At 39.2% G+C, this 18,774-nt stretch overlaps 4 protein-coding genes across 4 annotated transcripts in view; 2 read left to right on the top strand and 2 right to left on the bottom strand.

Annotated features, from left to right (window-relative positions):
* The window catches only part of LOC103517465, a 6,936-nt gene extending 6,403 nt beyond the window's left edge, over positions 1-533 (top strand). The window contains exon 4 of the mRNA XM_008482499.1: positions 524-533. Within this exon, the coding sequence (XP_008480721.1) occupies positions 524-533 (10 nt within the window). The remainder of the gene's footprint in view (positions 1-523) is intronic.
* Positions 202-5,181, bottom strand: LOC103517459. Its single transcript, XM_008482493.3, has 4 exons — positions 4,854-5,181; positions 3,951-4,158; positions 2,897-3,134; positions 202-1,830 (listed from the first exon to the last, which is right to left on the bottom strand). Exons 1-4 carry the CDS (start codon positions 5,053-5,055, stop codon positions 1,627-1,629), a joined length of 852 nt encoding a protein of 283 aa, XP_008480715.1. The 5' UTR covers positions 5,056-5,181; the 3' UTR covers positions 202-1,626.
* Positions 5,182-6,603: 1,422 nt separating this feature from the next.
* On the top strand, positions 6,604-12,197 carry LOC103517464. Its single transcript, XM_026829551.1, has 7 exons — positions 6,604-6,826; positions 7,983-8,246; positions 8,915-9,055; positions 10,321-10,429; positions 10,673-10,843; positions 11,908-11,963; positions 12,085-12,197. The coding sequence occupies exons 1-7, from the start codon at positions 6,739-6,741 to the stop codon at positions 12,195-12,197; spliced, it is 942 nt and encodes a 313-aa protein (XP_026685352.1). The 5' UTR covers positions 6,604-6,738.
* Positions 12,198-13,983: 1,786 nt separating this feature from the next.
* LOC103517462 (N-acetylneuraminate lyase B-like) lies at positions 13,984-17,577 on the bottom strand. The gene is made up of 6 exons (XM_017447458.2): positions 17,318-17,577; positions 16,989-17,041; positions 16,393-16,464; positions 15,081-15,228; positions 14,424-14,592; positions 13,984-14,066 (listed from the first exon to the last, which is right to left on the bottom strand). Exons 1-6 carry the CDS (start codon positions 17,321-17,323, stop codon positions 13,984-13,986), a joined length of 531 nt encoding a protein of 176 aa, XP_017302947.1. The 5' UTR covers positions 17,324-17,577.
* Between the last annotated feature and the right edge of the window lie 1,197 nt (positions 17,578-18,774).

Genomic DNA, 18,774 nt, shown 5'->3' with positions numbered 1-18,774 from the left:
GGGGGGGGGAGAGGAGGGGGAGGGGGGGGGGGGGGGGGGGGGAGGAGAGGCAAAAGAGGAAAGAGATGGTGGAGGAGGAGAAAGAAAGAGGAGGGACTTACTAGTAAGTAAGAAATTCGATATGTATGAGATTGTAGTAAAGAAAGCATCTCTCTCATCAATATAATAATAATAATATATCTGCAAAGAAGAAAAAAGCTATTTCTAAGAACCAAATCTTGGAAGACATTGATTGTATAATTTCGAATAAATAAATAAATAACACTTTTTAAAAAACAGTCCATTTGTAAATAAATAAATCAAAATAAATTTAGGTAGAAATAGAGAGACAGTGAGGTAAAATGACATAAATTTTATCTAACCCTTTCTAAATAACTATTCGTACAAGTAAATAATTTTTAATAATAACTTCTATTTCGTACACAATCAATAACAAACATTAACATTCCAAAAAAAAATGTGCCTACCTACTTGGTGGGTAAGTATATAATTTAAGTCGTATTTTCGTTTCGCAAAATTTTAGGTGGCAATAAATAAAGGTGGGGGAATGGGTACAATGCCAGGCAATGTATCTCGATTCCCCATCATTCATTACAAACATGACAATTGTGAAAGAAAAATACGTGTTAACAAATTAAATAGAAAGTAAAAATAATACGAGATATTGCAACTTAAAATTAAAACAATGATAAAAAAAATACACAAGGGAAAAAAACTTAGCAAGGACAAAATATTGCGGTAGGTCATTCTAATATAGGTATGAGCTTTACTTCCAATTGAAAAGTCAATTAAGAAAAAAATAACGACTAAGTGGGTAACTAAGTGGAATGCTGGGACAAACAGGTTAAAGGGAGGGGTATAAAGCGGGATAGGGAAAGCAATTAAGGCCAAATTTAGTAAAATCAATGAAGCTTCAAATAGAATTAATCAAGCTTGAACAAGCCTAATCAAGATCTACCTACCACTGTGAAGGTTCGTAAAAATTGGTTAGGCTCATCTATTTATATCTTGAAGAAAAATCGGACCAAAAGCAATACTTGTTTCCTATACTGAAGCAATCCGCTTTATACTCAGTTTTATGTCTTGCAAGGTCAACAACCAAATTCAAAGTATTGTTGTGTAAAAAAATCAATTTCATTGTACCTAATTTTTTAGATAATTGTAATTCTGTCATTGTAATATGTATTTACTATTGTTTATTTTTATGTACCTTGTTTGTTTACTGTTAATGTATTTGATAAATAAAGCACTTATAGGTAACTTTGAAACTCAACCTACTATTGTGTTTCTTTAACTTCTCTTGAGTAAAGACAGCAATTTTAGTGAAATTCTCTTCGAAGAGCTTGGATGGAATGGAAGAAAGTGAAAAACTTCGGATCTCACATTTTTACTTTCTTATTTATTTTTTTTTTATAGATCAGTAGGTACTTTCTTGATTTACCTTGAGGTTTGCATATTTTCGGGGGCACATCCTTATCCGGGGTTCTATTACAGTAGCGCAGACGCGCAATCAGGGTCAAAGTTGCGCCAACGTAGGATCACAGTTGCGCCAACGTAGGGTCACAGTTGCGCTAACGTAGGGTCAAAGTTGCGCCAATATGGGATCGAAGTTGCGCCGACGTAGGGTCAAAGGAGCGCCAGCGCAGTCACAGTTAGTGAAAGGATCACAGAGGCATTGATTATCACAGGCAGGGTCGGGTCGGCACCAGAACTGAAAGTAGGACCGGGGGATTTGAACAGGGAAGAAGAAGAGCGAAGTTTGTGCAGTTCGAGGAGAGGCAGGACAATGTTGAGCAGATCCGGAATCATGAAGCCCAAATCCCGAACCACCTGGAACAGATTAAGTATCCCAGTTTTAATTTATAGGTGGGAGAAAAAATCCAGAACTATTTTTTTTTTTTTAGTCAAAAATAGGACGTGTACTTTAATAAACCTTTATGCATAAAATGATAAAGCATCACCAGAAGCACCATCAACACATTAGGGAACAAAAATCCAGAACCATTGATTGATCAAGGTCTAAAATTCATTGGGGATTTTTCCTTTCTAAGTTCAACAGAACCTAGGGTCGGCCCCAGGGGGCCAAACTTTAAAATCTTCACTGAGAACCCCCTACTTGTGATACATTGATTTAAAGGTCTTAAAGAACGTAGTACTTTGGTATAAGATTGAGCTCGATACGACAACCAGGGCCGGGGTTATGGCCTATTCAATTTTTCATATTTCCATGTTCTTCTGCCAATAGGGGAAGCACCAAAAATGGGGAACTCATATGGATTGGTGATTTGTGCTTCAAATAGGTCCCACTAATGGGTCATATTGAAATTCAGACCCAAAAATATGAAATTTAGACTTTCGGCCCTGATGGCCTCCGGGGGTGAAAATAGATGTTTCGAAATTTTATTTTTGGGACCGAATTTCAATATGAATCATTAGTGGGACATATTTAAAGCAAAAATCACCAATCGATATGAATTTTCCATCTTTGGTGCTTCTCCTATTGGCGGGAGAACATGGAAAAATGAAAATTTGAATAGGCCATAACTCCGTCCCTGGTTATCAAATCGAGCTCAAACTTGTACTAAAGTACTACGTTCTTTAAGACCTTTAATATGATGTATCACAAGTAGGGGGTTCTTATTTAAGATTTTAAAGTTGGGCCCCTGGGACCAATCCTAGCTCCGACCTAAATTTGGCGACGACTTCAAAAAATGGTATTTGAAAAGATAAAACACTACCCTAAATTTCAGCTTCTCATCTTTAGGCGTTAAAAAAAGGGGTCCACGGACTTTATAAACACTCTGTATATAAGACCTTGTTTAGACTGCGGGGGAAAAGGGACTTTTCAGTCCTATCCCAGCAGGATAAACAAGGTATATTCTATTCTATTTCTTACCTGATGAGAATATCCTTCGCCCTGCAGCACATTCGACACAAACTGGTCCACGCTGGACACACACACATGGACCAATGCTATGCCGATGATCACAGAGAGTTTATACACAGTCGTCTCGTGAGTTGTACTACACAGGTAGAGAATCGTAAAGGATGAAACAATTTCCGTGAAGCTGAAAAATAGCTGGTGATACCATTGCTTGTAGTACTCGTCGTTGTAGTAGTTCATGTAACACCACCTGTAAAAGTGAACTAAAGAATTAGTCTTAGACCAGTCGACCCAATTCTGGAACAACTTAAGATTTGATGATGAGACCTGCAGGGAAGGCTTACAAGTACCTAAGTCTTAGGGTATAACTGTTATCCCCCCCAAAAAATACCACTTCGTGGCATAAAAAAAAGACCCTGCCAAGTTGTTCCTCCCAAAATAAATCAAGTGCCCACCCCCCCCAAAAAATGGCATCCCACCCCAAAAAAGATTAGAAATCAATTTTGTACCCCGCCTTTTATTCTTTGTCAATAAATTTGTCATATTCCATCCCGACTCAAAATGCAAGCACCTCAAAGTTATGACTCTTATGCCACGCTGATCCCGTACAAAGGACGGGTCAAGCACTAGTAGATCATAAATCCACTATGCTAAGTTGTCAAATATACATCTGAGGTGAGTTTCATTGTAAACAGATAAGGTTTGTTCTCAAAACACCTGGGTTACTCCTGACCTGTCTTCCTTCTCTCTTCACTTTTCAAAATGGCAGCACCTCAAAGTTTATGACTCTTATGCTACGCTGATCCCGTACAAAGGATGGGTCAACCACTAGTAGATCATAAATCCACTATGCTAAGTTGTGGTCAAATTTATATCTGAGGTGAGTTTCATTGTAAACAGATAAGGTTTGTTCTCAAAACACCTGGGTTACTCCTGACCTGTCTTCCTTCTCTCTTCACTTTTAGGACAGATCTTTGTCTTACTACCAGACAAGGACACCACCAAGACAGCCAAAATATTGCTGAATAAGCATAATTTTAATTATAAAATTTAAAAAAAATCTCACCAAGTATAGTAGTGTGGAAATAAGGACGCCAGAAAGAGAACACACATTGACACCCGTAGCTTCCACTGAAAAGCAAGCCATATCAGCAGCTTCATACTCTCGTAGAGAATGATGATGAACACGATGGTGAAGAGCCACATTTTGAATGCATTCTGAGTGGCGTTGAAGTAGACGTGTTTATATGTGGCCACTCCAGATTCATAGGATCCTGAAATGTGGGAAAAAATAATTGGGATTAGACATTGACAATTTATTGACAATATGCTCTAAAACACTAACAGCCCATGGCACGAAATCCTGGATAGAACAATATAAGGGGTGGGTAGGTAGGTATAGTTTTTTTTTTCTTTTTTTCTTCTTCTTCTTCTTCTTCTTTTTAGAGGTTTGATAAAGGGAACTGTAACTTCTAGGGAACTGTAACTTCAAACTCATGACCTAGCATGTATAAGGTAGACATGCTACCGTCCAAGCCATCACCATTTTTCAAAAATTTTAGATTAGTCCATTTTTATTTCTGGCAATAATTATTTTTTAATATCATAATAACAAAATACATAACACATAATACACACAAAAACAACACACTTAACACACAAAGAGTTCCTTCTCTCAGGATAGTAGAAATCCAGCTGTTAGCTGTTAAGAAAACAAACCGTATCTGTTTAGGATAAAATCTGCCCTGGGTGAGAATCAAACTCATGACCTAGCATGTATAAGGTAGACATGCTACCGTCCAAGCCATCACCATTTTTCAAAAATTATAGATTAGTCTGTTTATTATTTCTGGCAATAATTATTTTTTAATATCATAATAACAAAATACATAACACATAATACACACAAAAACAACACACTTAACACACAACACAATAACAAAAAGTAGTTATTTTTTTAGTCTCTTACCTTTGAAGACAGTGTCCCAGCAGGAGCACGAGCACAAGTGTTTGTCAACTTCCCGACCATAGTCAAACCAGAAATAGTACAGAATATAAATATGCATTGGTAGAAGTAGAGCAGGCAGGAGATAGCTCAGTGATAAGAGACAGTGCGATAAGACTATTCCCTTACCGTAGCTCCGTCTCCCGGCACTTGTCAAATCATACATTCTCTGGATCTTTGGGAATTGTGAATTTATTTTACACAGTATAGAATTAAATACACTTCATATTATTTAACTGATTACTGGGTAAAGTTATCTCATAAACTTCATTTGATGAAACATCATTGATCACAGAATCCTCATTGAAATCCCTAAGCATCGAAAGATTCAAACCTGCACTGAAGGACGTCCTCTTGAATTCCTGTCCGTACAGCTTCCAGGAGTTCTCCCTGACCTAGGGACGGTTCTCTTTCCCTCTCTCTCCTATGCACAATTGCACACCCACACCGCACACCCACACACACCTCCATTAACTTTGCTCTCTCACCCTCTTCACCTCCCATATTGCTGGTATAGTAATTGTCTATGTCTCTATTGTCAGTTAAGTTCTACATACCTATTCATCATATTAGTTATAGTTTAGTGTTTATAACATGGATTTAAGTTATTTAAGTATATATTGGGTTTTATTATAATATTGTGAACATACTATGTATACATCCACACTGAAATATATTGATATTGAAAAGAGAAATCTGGGTGTGTGTACATTGCAATTTTATCTGGCTGAGTTGTAAAGGAAACATAGATAGATAGAGAAAAACCTAAGAGAATAGAGCCCCTAACATGACCCACAGAATACCTACAGAAAATCAGACCCTAGCAATTAGACTGAATTTTAGGGTAGGTACTAGGTTCGATTCGCGAAAAATATGCATTATTTTTCATAGCAAAGCACAGGACAGACAGCTAGGTAAGTACAGACAATAGTAGTAGTAATAATAATAAAAGTATCCAATTATATTACAGCAAGCCCAGCCATTCATTCTTTGTATTTTGCACATACCTAAGACTTGCTTCACCTTATGTCTGGACAGATATTCTGCATATTGAGGGACAATGCTCATACTATTATTATTTTTTTTTTTCTTTCTATTTTTGGTCAGATGGTATGCATTGAAACGGAACTTTCACCTATTATATCTACCTATTTACATAGCTCGAATTTTTTGCTACCTATACCTCCTGTACAATTTTATTGAGTGATCTTTTCAAAGACGAAAAAAAATCTAAAAATGTTGGGAGTTGGTAGAATAAAAACCTACCCAAGTGCGACTATAAATGCAAGGAAAATCTACAAGACTCTTATGCCGTATGGTGCCAAGGTGAAAACTTGGCTCAAACCAAATCTGGTGTCGAAAAAGTTTCTGTACAGAAAATGGTAAGTAGAGGTAAAAACAAACCAACATCACGTCACGTCACTCCACGTCCTGGGGAGCCAAAAAGATGTAGTTCAGAGTTTTCCATATTGTACGTATAGGTAATTTCGTTCAGGACAGCCACACTACTATCACGTCACGTCACTTCACGTCCTGGGGAGCCAAAAAGATGTAGTTCAGAGTTTTCCATATTGTACGTATAGGTAATTTCGTTCAGGACAGCCACACCACCATTACGTCACGTCACTTCACGTCACGTCACGTAATGGTAGTGTGTTTCTACTAAGTACGAAATGACCGAAATTCTTTATAGACCTGCCCCCTGCCTTCTATCGACTAACCTCTTTCACCCTCTCTCCCCTACAGGTCTCAAAGTATCTACAACGTTGACGGCTCGGACCCTCCCCAATGCCCTCCCCCTCAGACAATTTTCCTGCCACGGTCGGGTCATGAACTCTTGGCCTTCACAATGGCCGGCATTCCCATCTCGCACAACTGCTCCAAAACCCTGTCCGCTTTCGGGCTGATCTTCATGCTCATTGGAATTGTGCTAACGAGTAAGTGATCCTAACATTTTTTTTTTCTTCTAAAGTTTTTTTTTCATTATTTTTTTATTTATTTTTATTATTTTTTTTAAAAAAAAAAGAGGTTTGACAGAGGGAACTGTAACTGCTATGGTCTTATCGTCCCGAAATCGAAGAGAGAAGGAAGACAGGGGACGAAAGCCAGCCGTTCCGAGAACGAACATTATCCCATCAGGATAAAATCCGCCCCGGGCGGGAATCGAACCCGACCTTATAAGGCAGACGCACTACCAACTAAGCTAACTAGGCTGGCATCATTATTTTTATTTAAATATCTGGAAATCAAATACTTTTTCTCTAATTCAGTATCTATCCCACTGTTTTATTCATACATGAGTTGTACGAGTACCTATTTTCCTTTCTATGTTTCCCCTCTTCTAAAGCTCGTTCTCCTCTTTTTCCTATGGTTTAGTACTTACAGACGCTATCACACCAAAAGAGAGGAAATTGTGAAAGGAAAACACGGCTATGCTCAACACAAATGTTGTTACTGTCATTTCTCGATTCAAACATTTTGTTGGTTTAGACTAAAATCCGACCACCAACTTTCGAATAAAAAATCCTCAATATTCTAACTCTATAGAGTTGCCTAGATTTTTTCACCAGGGATAAATATATCTATCCCCGGTGTGCAATTGAAAAGGGTTTGGGGGTGTCTGCTGGCTTTCGCCTCAATGCCTCGTTCATTCTTCCATCGAGTAAAAAAAAAAAAAATCTTCTTATTCTTCTTTGTCTTCTTCACAAATTTATCATAAAAAGATTGATCATTGAATCTGACACTCCTATTTTTTTCTACTTTCTAATACTAAAGTATAGCGAAGCTATACTAGTAATGAGAAAGTATTTCAATAAGTCCAAAAAAATTCTTATTCGTTCCCAGTCACAGCATATCGAGGCGGCATGTACGAGAACAAGCTGAAAACCAACGGAGCCCCGGTTGACAAAATATCTAGAAATCAAAAAATACTTTTTCTCTAATGGAGCAGTTGCAAATGGGTAAAAATTATAAATAAATGGTCGATTCCTATGTAAATTTTTTTTCTTCTTTCTAATACTAAAGTATAGCGAAGCTATAGTAGTAATGAGAAAGTAATCCAATAGGTCCGAAAAAATTCTTATTCGTTCCCAGTCACAGCATATCGAGGCGGCATGTACGAGAACAAGCTGAAAACCAACGGAGCCCCGGTTGACAAATCCAAAACGGAAGAGAGCAAAATCCTGGGTCCGGCGTGCGTGGTCATAGCCATCGCCATGTGGACCCTGTCCCTGGTGCTGTGGTATCTGATGAAGAAGTCACGTGACAAGGAAGGCGCCAGGATTGCTTTCCATTGCCCTCTACATGGGGACTTCTTTCCACTCAGTCTGAATCAGCTGGGGTCGAGGAAAAGCTCACGTAAGTCTAAAATAAGTTTGGTTGGGCGGAAGATCTCACTTTGTGAAAATCTTGCCATAAAGCCTTGAAAAAAATGCATTGCTGTTAAAAATGTCATAAATGTAGTCTTAACTTAGAAACACACTACCATCACGTCACGGGAGCTCATGTGGACTCAGAAAGATGTAGTTCAAAGTTTTCTCATATAATGTAGGTAATCTCGTTCAGGAGAGATGCACTACTATCACGTCACGCACTATTATTATTATTATTATTATTATTATTATTATTATTATTATTATTATTATTATTACTATTATTAATAAAGCCTTTAAAAAATGGATTTGCTGGTGTTAAAAATGTCATAAATGTAGTCTTAACTTAGAAATACACTACTATCACGTCACGTGAACTCATGGGGAGTCAGAAAGATATAGTTCAAAGTTTTCTCATAATATTGTAGGTAATCTCATTCAGGACAGATGCACTACTATCACGCCACGTGAGCTTACGTGACGTGAGGGCAGTGTGGCTATCATGAACGAAATTACCTACAATATTGTGGGAAAACTTTGAACTTCATCTTTCTGATCCCGTGAAGTAATAGTAGTGCGTTTTTATCACGCGAAGTGATTATTATTACTATTATTATTATTATTGTTAAAAAAATTCTTTCTGTTCTATCTCAGTATTGGAGGAAGGTAAACATCACAGGAGAAGACGTGAAATCCTGTCTTGTTTTCCATGCTGGACCAGATCCGGCCCTGAGGACCAAAAAGACAACTTGACCTTGGAACTATCACCGGATGAAGTTGTCCAATGTCCACACAGTAAGACCATTTATTTATTTTTTTACATGAGCCAGTATAGAATGGGTAATTTCGTCTTATCGTCCCAAAATCATCGAAGAGAGAAGGAGGACAGAAGATAGAATAAGGTCAGTCGTTTTAAGAACGTTTAGGATAATAAAGGCTGCCCTGGGGCTAGAATCGAACCCACGACCTACCGCTTCCAAGGCAAGCGTGACGAACTTTTTTTGAAAATTTTTCTAAGTCCAAAATCGACCGCCTACGGCGGCCAATTTTTGACCAAAAATTTCCCATCTTAAAATACTTGTAATGAGGGATCATTAAAAAGTGTCCAAAAATTAAACTTTTTTTTGAAAATTTTTCTAAGTCCAAAATCGACCGCCCACGGCGGCCAATTTCCGACCAAAAATTTCCTATCTTAAAATACTCCCCGTGTGATCAGGAATCATATAAAGTATGAAAAAAAATGATTTTTTTTTTTTTTTTGAAAATTTTTCTAAGTCCGAAGTTCGAAGCAACATTGACTTTGGTTGATATCTGGATGAGTGACTGTCCACATGAGCCAGTATAGAATAGGTAATTAAATTATCGTTCCAAAAGTATCGTTTTAGTCTTATCGTCCCAAAATCATCGAAAAGAGAAGGAGGACAGGAGATAGAATAAGGCCAGTCGTTTTAAGAACGTTTAGGATAATAAAGGCTGCCCTGGGGCTAGAATCGAACCCACGACCTACCGCTTCCAAGGCAAGCGTGCTAGCCTCCAAGCTAACCAGGATAGTGTTTAAGGCTTAGGCCCCTCTCACATTGTGGACTTCTGTAGTAGTGCGTAAACCTATGAAAATGATAGAGACCTAATAGATCAGTTGCGCTTACTTGGGTGATGTTTCAAAGTCATAGAGCAGGAAAAATGAGGGCCAACGGAATTTTTCTTTTTCTTCTACGATTAGATCCCGAGATAAATCGATTAAAAAAATACCGGTAAATCGTGAACTTTGACGTCACGGCATACGCTTCCATAGACGATGACGTCAAAATTCATGACTCCCGCTTCGTTTGTTTGTGCGCAAGCGTTTCTGCGCATTTTGACGTGAAATCTGACGTCACAACTCACAGCCTCCAAGCTAACCAGGATAGTGTTTAAGGCTTAGGCCCCTCTCACATTGTGGACTTTTTAGTAGTGCGTAATCACGTGCAAAGCCAGACCTATGAAAATGATAGTGACCTAATAGATCAGTTGCGCTTACTTGGGTGATGTTTCAAAGTCTTTTCTTCGTGTCACCCCTATAGGTACGAGTCGGTACTCCAGTAACCGCAGTTCCCTGGCTAATGTCCCTGCCACAGAAGTTAGCCCTTGTCCTACACCAGTCCCATTTCTAGTCACCACACCATCACCATCGTAAGTATACCTACAAAACAGTAGAGAGTTTTTGCGAGCGGTCCAAATTTTCAAAATCGAGAAGTGGTTGAAAATATCCGGTTTAGGGTCCCCCGAGAATAAAGACTTCTTCTTTACAGAAGTCCAAGCAAGCAGTACAGAATCTAACTTTGTATTTGCTTCTTCTTCTTCTTTACAGAACTTAGTCCAGTCAAACAATGCAGAATATGTGTCTCTAAATTTGCATTTGCTTCTGCTTTACAGAACTTTAGTCCAGGCAAGCAGCACCGGATCGATACTACTCGAGCCGTATGGTTCTATCAAGTCATTATCGGCCTCACACGATGTCGCCTGCTTTCCGGTGGAACCTTACTCTCCTGCCCCCTCACCTAACTTACAACGCAAGTCCCTCCCTTCATCTCCTCTACTTACCAGGTAAGTTTATAAAAGTAGGCCGAAGTCGATCGACATTGGCAGACTTGAGCCTAGTACCCACCAGAAATAATTGTTTCCCAACAGTTGCTCAATTGCAACTAAATAAATTACCGAATATTCAGTAACTTTCAAGATGTGATCTATTAGATTTAGATACTTGGAAAAATAAGGTTTCAGAAATAATAGAGGAAAAAAAGTCGATGGATTGTTGCAAAAACATTTCTGGATTGTTAAAAAAAAGACTGTGTCTGAGGAACATGTTGCTAATGAGTAGTACGCTTAAGGTTGTGGTTATGTACTGGGTTGAGGTGAGACAAGACTAGTTGAGACAGGATATTGTTTCTACAGTTTGGCATGGGAGTGTTAGTTAACTTAAAAACAAGGTTAGCTTACCAACCTTGCCCATCTCAACCCGGTACATAACCACAACCTAAAGGAAAATACGGGAATCAGCTTAACCATTAGGTGACGTCGTAAGTAAATTCTTCAAAGTAATTATTTTTCTGCCAGTTCCAGGTTTCGAACCCTATCGTTGGACGTGTCCAACCTGCCCACCCCCGCGAAGTAGGCCGGAGTCGATCGACATTGGTAGACTTGAGCCTAGTACCCACCAGAAATAATTGTTTCCCAACAGTTGCTCAGTTGTAACTAAATTACCGAATATTCAGTAACTTTCAAGATAAGATCTATGTATAAGATACTTGAAAAAAAAGGGTTTCAGAAATAAATCTTAGAGAGGAAAAAAAGTCGATGGATTGTTGCAAAACATTTCTGCATTGTTAAGAAAAAAAAAAGACTTTGTCTGAGGAACATGTTGCTAATGAGTAGTACGCTTAAGGTTGTGGTTATGTACCGGGTTGAGGTGAGACAAGACTAGTCGAGACAGGATATTGTTTCTACAGTTTGGCATGGGAGTGTTAGTCAACTTAAAAACAAGGTTAGCTTACCAACCTTGCCTATCTCAACCCGGTACATAACCACAACCTAAAGGAAAATACGGGAAGCAGCTTAACCATTAGGTGACGTAGTAAGTAAATTCTTCAAAGTAATTATTTTTCTGCCAGTTCCAGGTTTCGAACCCTATCGTTGGACGTGTCCAACCTGCCCACCCCCGCCAGATTTCGATTTTTCACTACTTTTTACGTAGGAATCGAGCATTTATTAATAATTTTTACCCATTTGCAACTGCTCCATTATTAGGGCTTGTTATTAATTTTCTTTTCTTCGTGTCATCCCCATAGGTACGAGTCGGTACTCCAGTAACCGCAGTTCCCTGGCTAATGTCCCTGCCACAGAAGTTAGCCCATGCCCTACACCAGTCCCATTTCTAGTCACCACACCATCACCATCGTAAGTATACCTACCTACCTATTACCTACAAAACAGTCTATCGTGTAATCCTTATCTCTTCGATTTCGAGACGATAAGACCTCTGTTGTTTCAGTTCTCTCTATCAGAGAAAAGATGTTGTATTTTCTACTCATTTCTTTCCATTACACTAAGTATAAATTTTCAAAATCGAGAAGTGGTTGGAAATATTCGGTTTAGGGTCCCCCGAGTATAAAACACGCGGCGTCACACCACGACAAATGAGTGCACCCAGTCGCGTGACACTGGGTGCCCCCCGTGTTATGACACCGGAGATTATGTACGTCACGCCCATACACCCCCTGGAGGAGGAAGAGGAGAGGGAGAGATCGTTGAGTGCGAAATATTGAGTGTCCTCCTTCTCTATTGAGTGAAAATAATGAGTGTCCTCCTCTATTGAGTGTCCTTTTCGGGGTAAGTGCGGGTAAGAAGTCCCTTTTTTTTTCCTCCTCTCCCTCTTTTACTCCTTCTATCCTCCCTCCTCCTTCCTTTCTCATATCCTTTTTCGTCCTTCCTTTCCTTTCTGTTCTTCGTTCCCCTGTCATCTCTTATCCCTTCCTTTCCTTTCTGTTCTTCGTTCCTTTTGTCTCTCTCTTTCCTCACTCGACCTTCTTTTAACCTCCTTTTTCCTCATCGAGGGAGAAAGGAGAGAGAGAGGAGAGGAGAGAGAGGAGGAGGGAGAGAGAGAGAGGAGGAGAGAGAGAGGAGGAGGAGGAGGGAGAGAGAGAGAGGAGGAGGGAGAGAGAGGAGGAGGGAGAGAGGAGAGGAGGGAGAGAGGAGAGGAGGGAGAGAGAGGGGGGGGAGGAGAGAGGAGGGAGAGAGGAGAGGAGGGACTCGGGTCAATTTAGAAAGTTTGTTTTGTTCCTCTTGGGCTTGCTCATAGCGTCCTGCCGCAAAATCCGCATAAATGGAATGAATCAGGTCAGGAAATATATTGATGGTGGTTGCAATCTGGGAGGAACATCCGTACATCATTCCGGCCAAAATCAGCTGCAAACAGAAAAAATAGAGACTTCATTTAAAAAAGTAAAAAGACGTTTGATAGAGGACTGTAATTGCTAAGGTCTTATCGTCCCGAAATCGAAGAGAGAAGGAAGACAGGATAGGAGAAAGCCAGCCGTTCCGCGAACGAACCTTATCCGTTGTTCAGGATAAAATCCGCCCCGGAGGGGAATTGAACCCGCGACCTAGCACTTGGAAGGCAGACGCGCTACCCACCAAGTTAACTAGGCTGGCAAATAGAGACTTTACTGATAGACGATTGGGTCCACAGTATTTACGAAAAGGCAGTGAAACAACCATCTTGAAAAAAAAAAAAAAAAAAAAAAAAAAACGCGCTTACAAGGCAGACGCGCTAACAACCAAGCTAACTAGGCTGGCTACTGAATCTTCATCTTCCCTGCCTTTTCCCTTCTCCTGACGGGATCGACGTTTTTGGTCAGCCTCTCAACCAGACCTGGTGTGATTGCTTTGGGCTGACATTTTTTTACGAGTGGTTGCCCTTCGCACTCAACCTTTGCTATTTCTTAAGCAAGGGAATGGCTGGCTACTGAATACGGTAATAAAATTCTTACCAGTTCGACAACCTCCTGGAAGCAGGTACCTCCTATTTGAACCGACCAATGCTATGCCGATGATCACAGAGAGTTTATACACAGTCGTCTCGTGAGTTGTACTACACAGGTAGAGAATCGTAAAGGATGAAACAATTTCCGTGAAGCTGAAAAATAGCTGGTGATACCATTGCTTGTAGTACTCGTCGTTGTAGTAGTTCATGTAACACCACCTGCAAAAGTGAGACCCCTGAACGTAGGTATTGCCTCCAAACATTTCCTCGCAAACACCTCCATGTCAACTGAAAGAAAAGTATTGGGTTGTATGGAAAATGAATACTCGTAGATTCGTAAAAGCTAAACCCATCCTATGGGGCTGTCCAGCCCCTACACCTAACCCTCAGATTGGGAAAACGAATACTACCTACTTCACTTTTTGTAAAGGGTAAAACTTATTTATTTGTTTTTGGACGCGCTAATTGCTATGGTACAATAGCGTTGGCAGGTGAGGAGTTTGCTTTTCACCTGCCTGTCTTGAATTGTATGGCCCCAAATGGCGGCAGCATACGTGACCTTGGGCACTATTGCGCCTCTGTAGATCTTGGTGAGGGCTGGGGGTCTGTCACCCCAATTGCTGCCTTTTTAAGTTCATAACTCACATGTGACTCGTGTAAACATAGGGATATGATAGTAGAATAGTGGCGTAGCCGGGGCAGCCTCTCCTACATCGCGCAAATAATCCACCAGATCCTCCACTGACGCGGGGGTGAAGAATAGTTCAGGCAAACACAGGACGGCATGCACGTTCAAACTCTCGGCATGCTTGGCCTGAAGAAGAAAAATCTGGTGTGAACATCACACGACTTTCCTTATCCTATCGAATGATGCTTATTTTGGTGTTCTTCTACCGTAACTATTACAATATCTCTAACTGTATAGTCAGCACAGCTGAAAACCACCAAAAATCGGTCAAAATACCGCCAACCGCAGCTCCAATCCTAACCAAAAGTAACCGGTCAGGATAAAATCCGCCCCGGGCGGGAATCGAACCCGTGGCCTAGCGCTTACAAAGCAGACGCGCTACCAACCAAGCTAACTAGGCTGGCTACTGAATCTTCATCTTCCCTGCCTTTTCCCTTCTCCTGACGGGGTCGACGTTTTTGGTCAGCCTCTCAACCAGACCTGGTGTGATTGCTTTGGGCTGACATTTGGTTTTGGCTACATTTTTTTACGAGTGGATGCCCTTCGCACTCAACCTTTGCTATTTCTTTAGCAAGGGAATGGCTGGCTACTGAATACGGTAATAAAATTCTTACCAGTTCGACAACCTCCTGGAAGCAGGTACCTCCTATTTGAACCATGACAGTAAACCCGTGTGTCTTTGCTTCTGTCATCCATGCTTCTAGATTCAGCTTTCGCTCAGCCGTTGTCATGGAAACGCCCTCGCCAGTAGTACCATTCACTGAAAGAAAAATTGATTTTTTTTTTAAGTGAAAAAAAAAAAAAAAAAAAAAAAAAAAAATCGAAGTAGGTACCGTATATCTAAACAACAAAGGTAAAGTGTATTGGGGATTCTCCTCTCCACCTTCCGAAATCACACACACACACACACACACACACACACACACACACACACACACACACACACACACACACACACACACACACACACACACACACACACACACACACACACACACACACACACACACACACACACACACACACACACACACACACACACACACACACACACACACACACACACACACACACACACACACACACACACACACACACACACACACACACACACACACACACACACACACACACACACACACACACACTTTCTCCTACAAAAACGGGCTCTGAAAGCTGTCTTTGGGTTCGGGAGGCGCGACTCCTGCAGAACCCTGTTCAAGGATAATAATATCCTGACACTGTACGGACAGGTGATCCTGGACTCTTGCGTCCTCATTCATAAATTGCAGAACACTCTTTCCCGACACTCTGATAATCACCACTACCCTACCCGTATTCGAGATAATATTGTTAAGTATAAGTCGGGAAAGAATGTTCGGTAAATCATTCCTCAGTGCAGGTATTGCTATTTACAACAAAATTCCATCCTCATTGAAATCCCTCATCGAAAGATTCAAACCTGCACTGAAGGACGTCCTGTTGAATTCCTGTCCGTATAGCTTCCAGGAGTTCTCTCTGACCTAGGGACGGTTCTCTCTCTCTCTCTCTCTCTCTCTCCCATGCACACCCACACCGCACACCCACACACACCCACACCTCCATTAACTTTGCCCTCTCATCCTCCTCACCTCCCATATTGCTGGTATAGTAATTGTCTATGTCTCTATTGTCCATTAAGTTCTACATACCTATTCATCATATTAGTTATAGTTTAGTGTTTATAACATAGATTTAAGTTATTTAAATATTACAGCAAACCCAGCCCATTCATTCTTTGTATTTTGCACATACCTAACACCCATATTTATGAACAAAATGCTGGCTCTTAAGTTCGTGCTAAGCATAGTCTCAAGGCATTTGATTGGTCAATTTTGACTTGAGACTGATCTAAGAACAATCATTCTTGTTCATAAATACGAGTGTAAGACTTGCTTCACCTTATGTCTGGACAGATATTCTGCATATTGAGGGACAATGCTCACATTAAGTTCATATCTGCAAAAAAAAAATCATTATTTTCATTTTCATTAGAACTTTTGAGAATGTTTTAAAAATTATGTCATCCAAGGGCAGTATAAGAATAAAACAGAACAAGACATTGGCATAAATACTTAAACAAACATATAGGTTAAGTAATTGGAAATATGGAAATCAAAGTAGGTAGAATGGTTTTACCAAAACTCCATGTCCCTAATAAAAATTGTATAATTCCCTCATTAGTCATTATCAAAGCTACAGCTTTATTCAACCAGAGCCTTGATAATACTTAACTAGCTTTTTATTTTATTAGGGTAACATGTCAGTTATTGCTGCTTCTAAGCTCTATGCATATCCAGAAATGTGTTGGAACTGGTACTAAGTGTAGACATCATAAAAAAAAAACTAGGTACCTAAGTAATTGATATAAAACCTTAACTTATCATAACCTAAATAAAAGGTCCCAATTTATCATGCCTACCACAGATGTCTTCTGCTGTCCTTTTGAAAATAATGAAACTTCAGTTGTTCCTGTTACTTACTCTTTTGTGAATCCTGTGAAAACAGGAGCCATCATTCCTTTGAAGTCAGCAGTCTAAAATCAGAAGAGGAAAAAAATGTATTTCCTCACTCCTTTACAGGGACAAGGGATCAAGGTTGCTTCATTAATGACCAGAAACTGGTAATCAGGAGAACATTGCTTGAGTTCAATCCAAGGCAAGGTACATAATTTTAATCCTCAAAATTGTTTGAGAATTTGACTATAATAATAGTAATTTAGTAATAGTATCCTATGGCTGGAGTAAGTACTATTTCTTACTATTACTTACTTACCTACACAATAAATAGATAACACGTGAATTTGTCTTACCTTCATATTTGAAACCTTTAATTGTTCTTGTTTCTTGTAACTTCTTGGTTGATATTCTCTGAATGGTAGGTATAGCTGGGCTTTACTAAATAGGTCATTCACAAAGCCACCAGGGAACACAGGTAACTATTACCTATTGAAAATTTCACTTGAAATTGACTAGACACCTGGAGACTAGAAACTGAAGAGAAAAAAAAAATCACTCTAGTTAGGCTAATACAGTCACACTAGTCACAGATTTGCAAAGCAACAGTTTTGTTTTTACACTCATCTACATTTTCTGTTATCAGATAACAAACACTGGAGCAGCTGTGGTTGATAACATTATCATACTCGTATAAAAACAAAGCCGGTGTCTATAATTACAGAGGTGTTCATTTATCTCCTCACCTCTGTTCTTAGACTGGAATATTTTTTAGAGCAAGGTGTCATCAATACCTAGGCACTCATACTGTTAGGGATGTGAGGGAGATGGCACTTCAGTAAAATGGTTTCTTCAAATTAACTTGATCCCAAGTGCTAGGTAATGCCTGGACCCTTGACAAACAGTCTTTTAAGTAGGAAATATTAAAGTAAATAGGTACATTTAAAAACCACAGAAGTAGAGAAGAAAAAAAAACACAAAAAATTTCGACAGAAAAATTTATCAAATTTAAAATTTCCCGGGCTCAAATTTAAACAGAAATTTTCGAATAAAGCCGCGTTTACAACATGCGCAGTCACGTATCGTTTGCGCATTCGCTAAAGACGATTTCCCGCCAAAACGACCGCCATATTTTATTTGTCGCCCATTCATAATTTTTTGTTCCGAGGTCAAAAATACTACAGCTTTACGAGTTTGATAAGGAGTTGTACTCTGAAGGTCGTTCAGATTACTACCAACTACACTGTGGGATTTTTCCCGCAGAGGGACGAATTTCACATTGTTGTAAAATTTCCCACATTTCAAAGGGACCTTCTTTTCAATTAAATTTCTAAGCGCCTACAACAATTAAAAAAAAAAGAACCCCAATCTTTTCAGTACAACATTCATGAATATTTTTTTTTTTTTTTTTTTAATCATACGTACAATAATAAAATTTCAAATTCAGTAGATTACTACAATAATACTGTTTCTAATAAAACTCACAATCACAATTAAACCGAAATAAACAAATAATGGTGTAAATCTGTAAAATAATCATCATAATCAACATAAAATAAAATAAAATCAATAACTATAATTATTCAACAACGATAAAAATTAAGAAAACCACACATGAAATTTATTATAAGGAAAGTAATAAACTAAACAAAAAATAGGAAATAGGAAGGAATACCTAGTTTGGCTTGATGCCAACTTTACACTTTTGAACTTTTCATCGTATGGTAAAACTTAACACTAAATTAATTTCCCCAGTAGGTCAGCTTACCATTTCAGATTCAAGTCCCTTGAGACCAATCATGAGAATTAATGT

The sequence above is a fragment of the Diaphorina citri genome, unplaced genomic scaffold (assembly GCF_000475195.1).
Source record: "Diaphorina citri unplaced genomic scaffold, Diaci psyllid genome assembly version 1.1 scaffold1856, whole genome shotgun sequence".
Taxonomy (NCBI): Eukaryota; Metazoa; Arthropoda; class Insecta; order Hemiptera; family Psyllidae; genus Diaphorina; species Diaphorina citri.
Note: the sequence above shows the minus strand (reverse complement) of the source record. Positions and strands in the feature narration are given on the sequence as shown.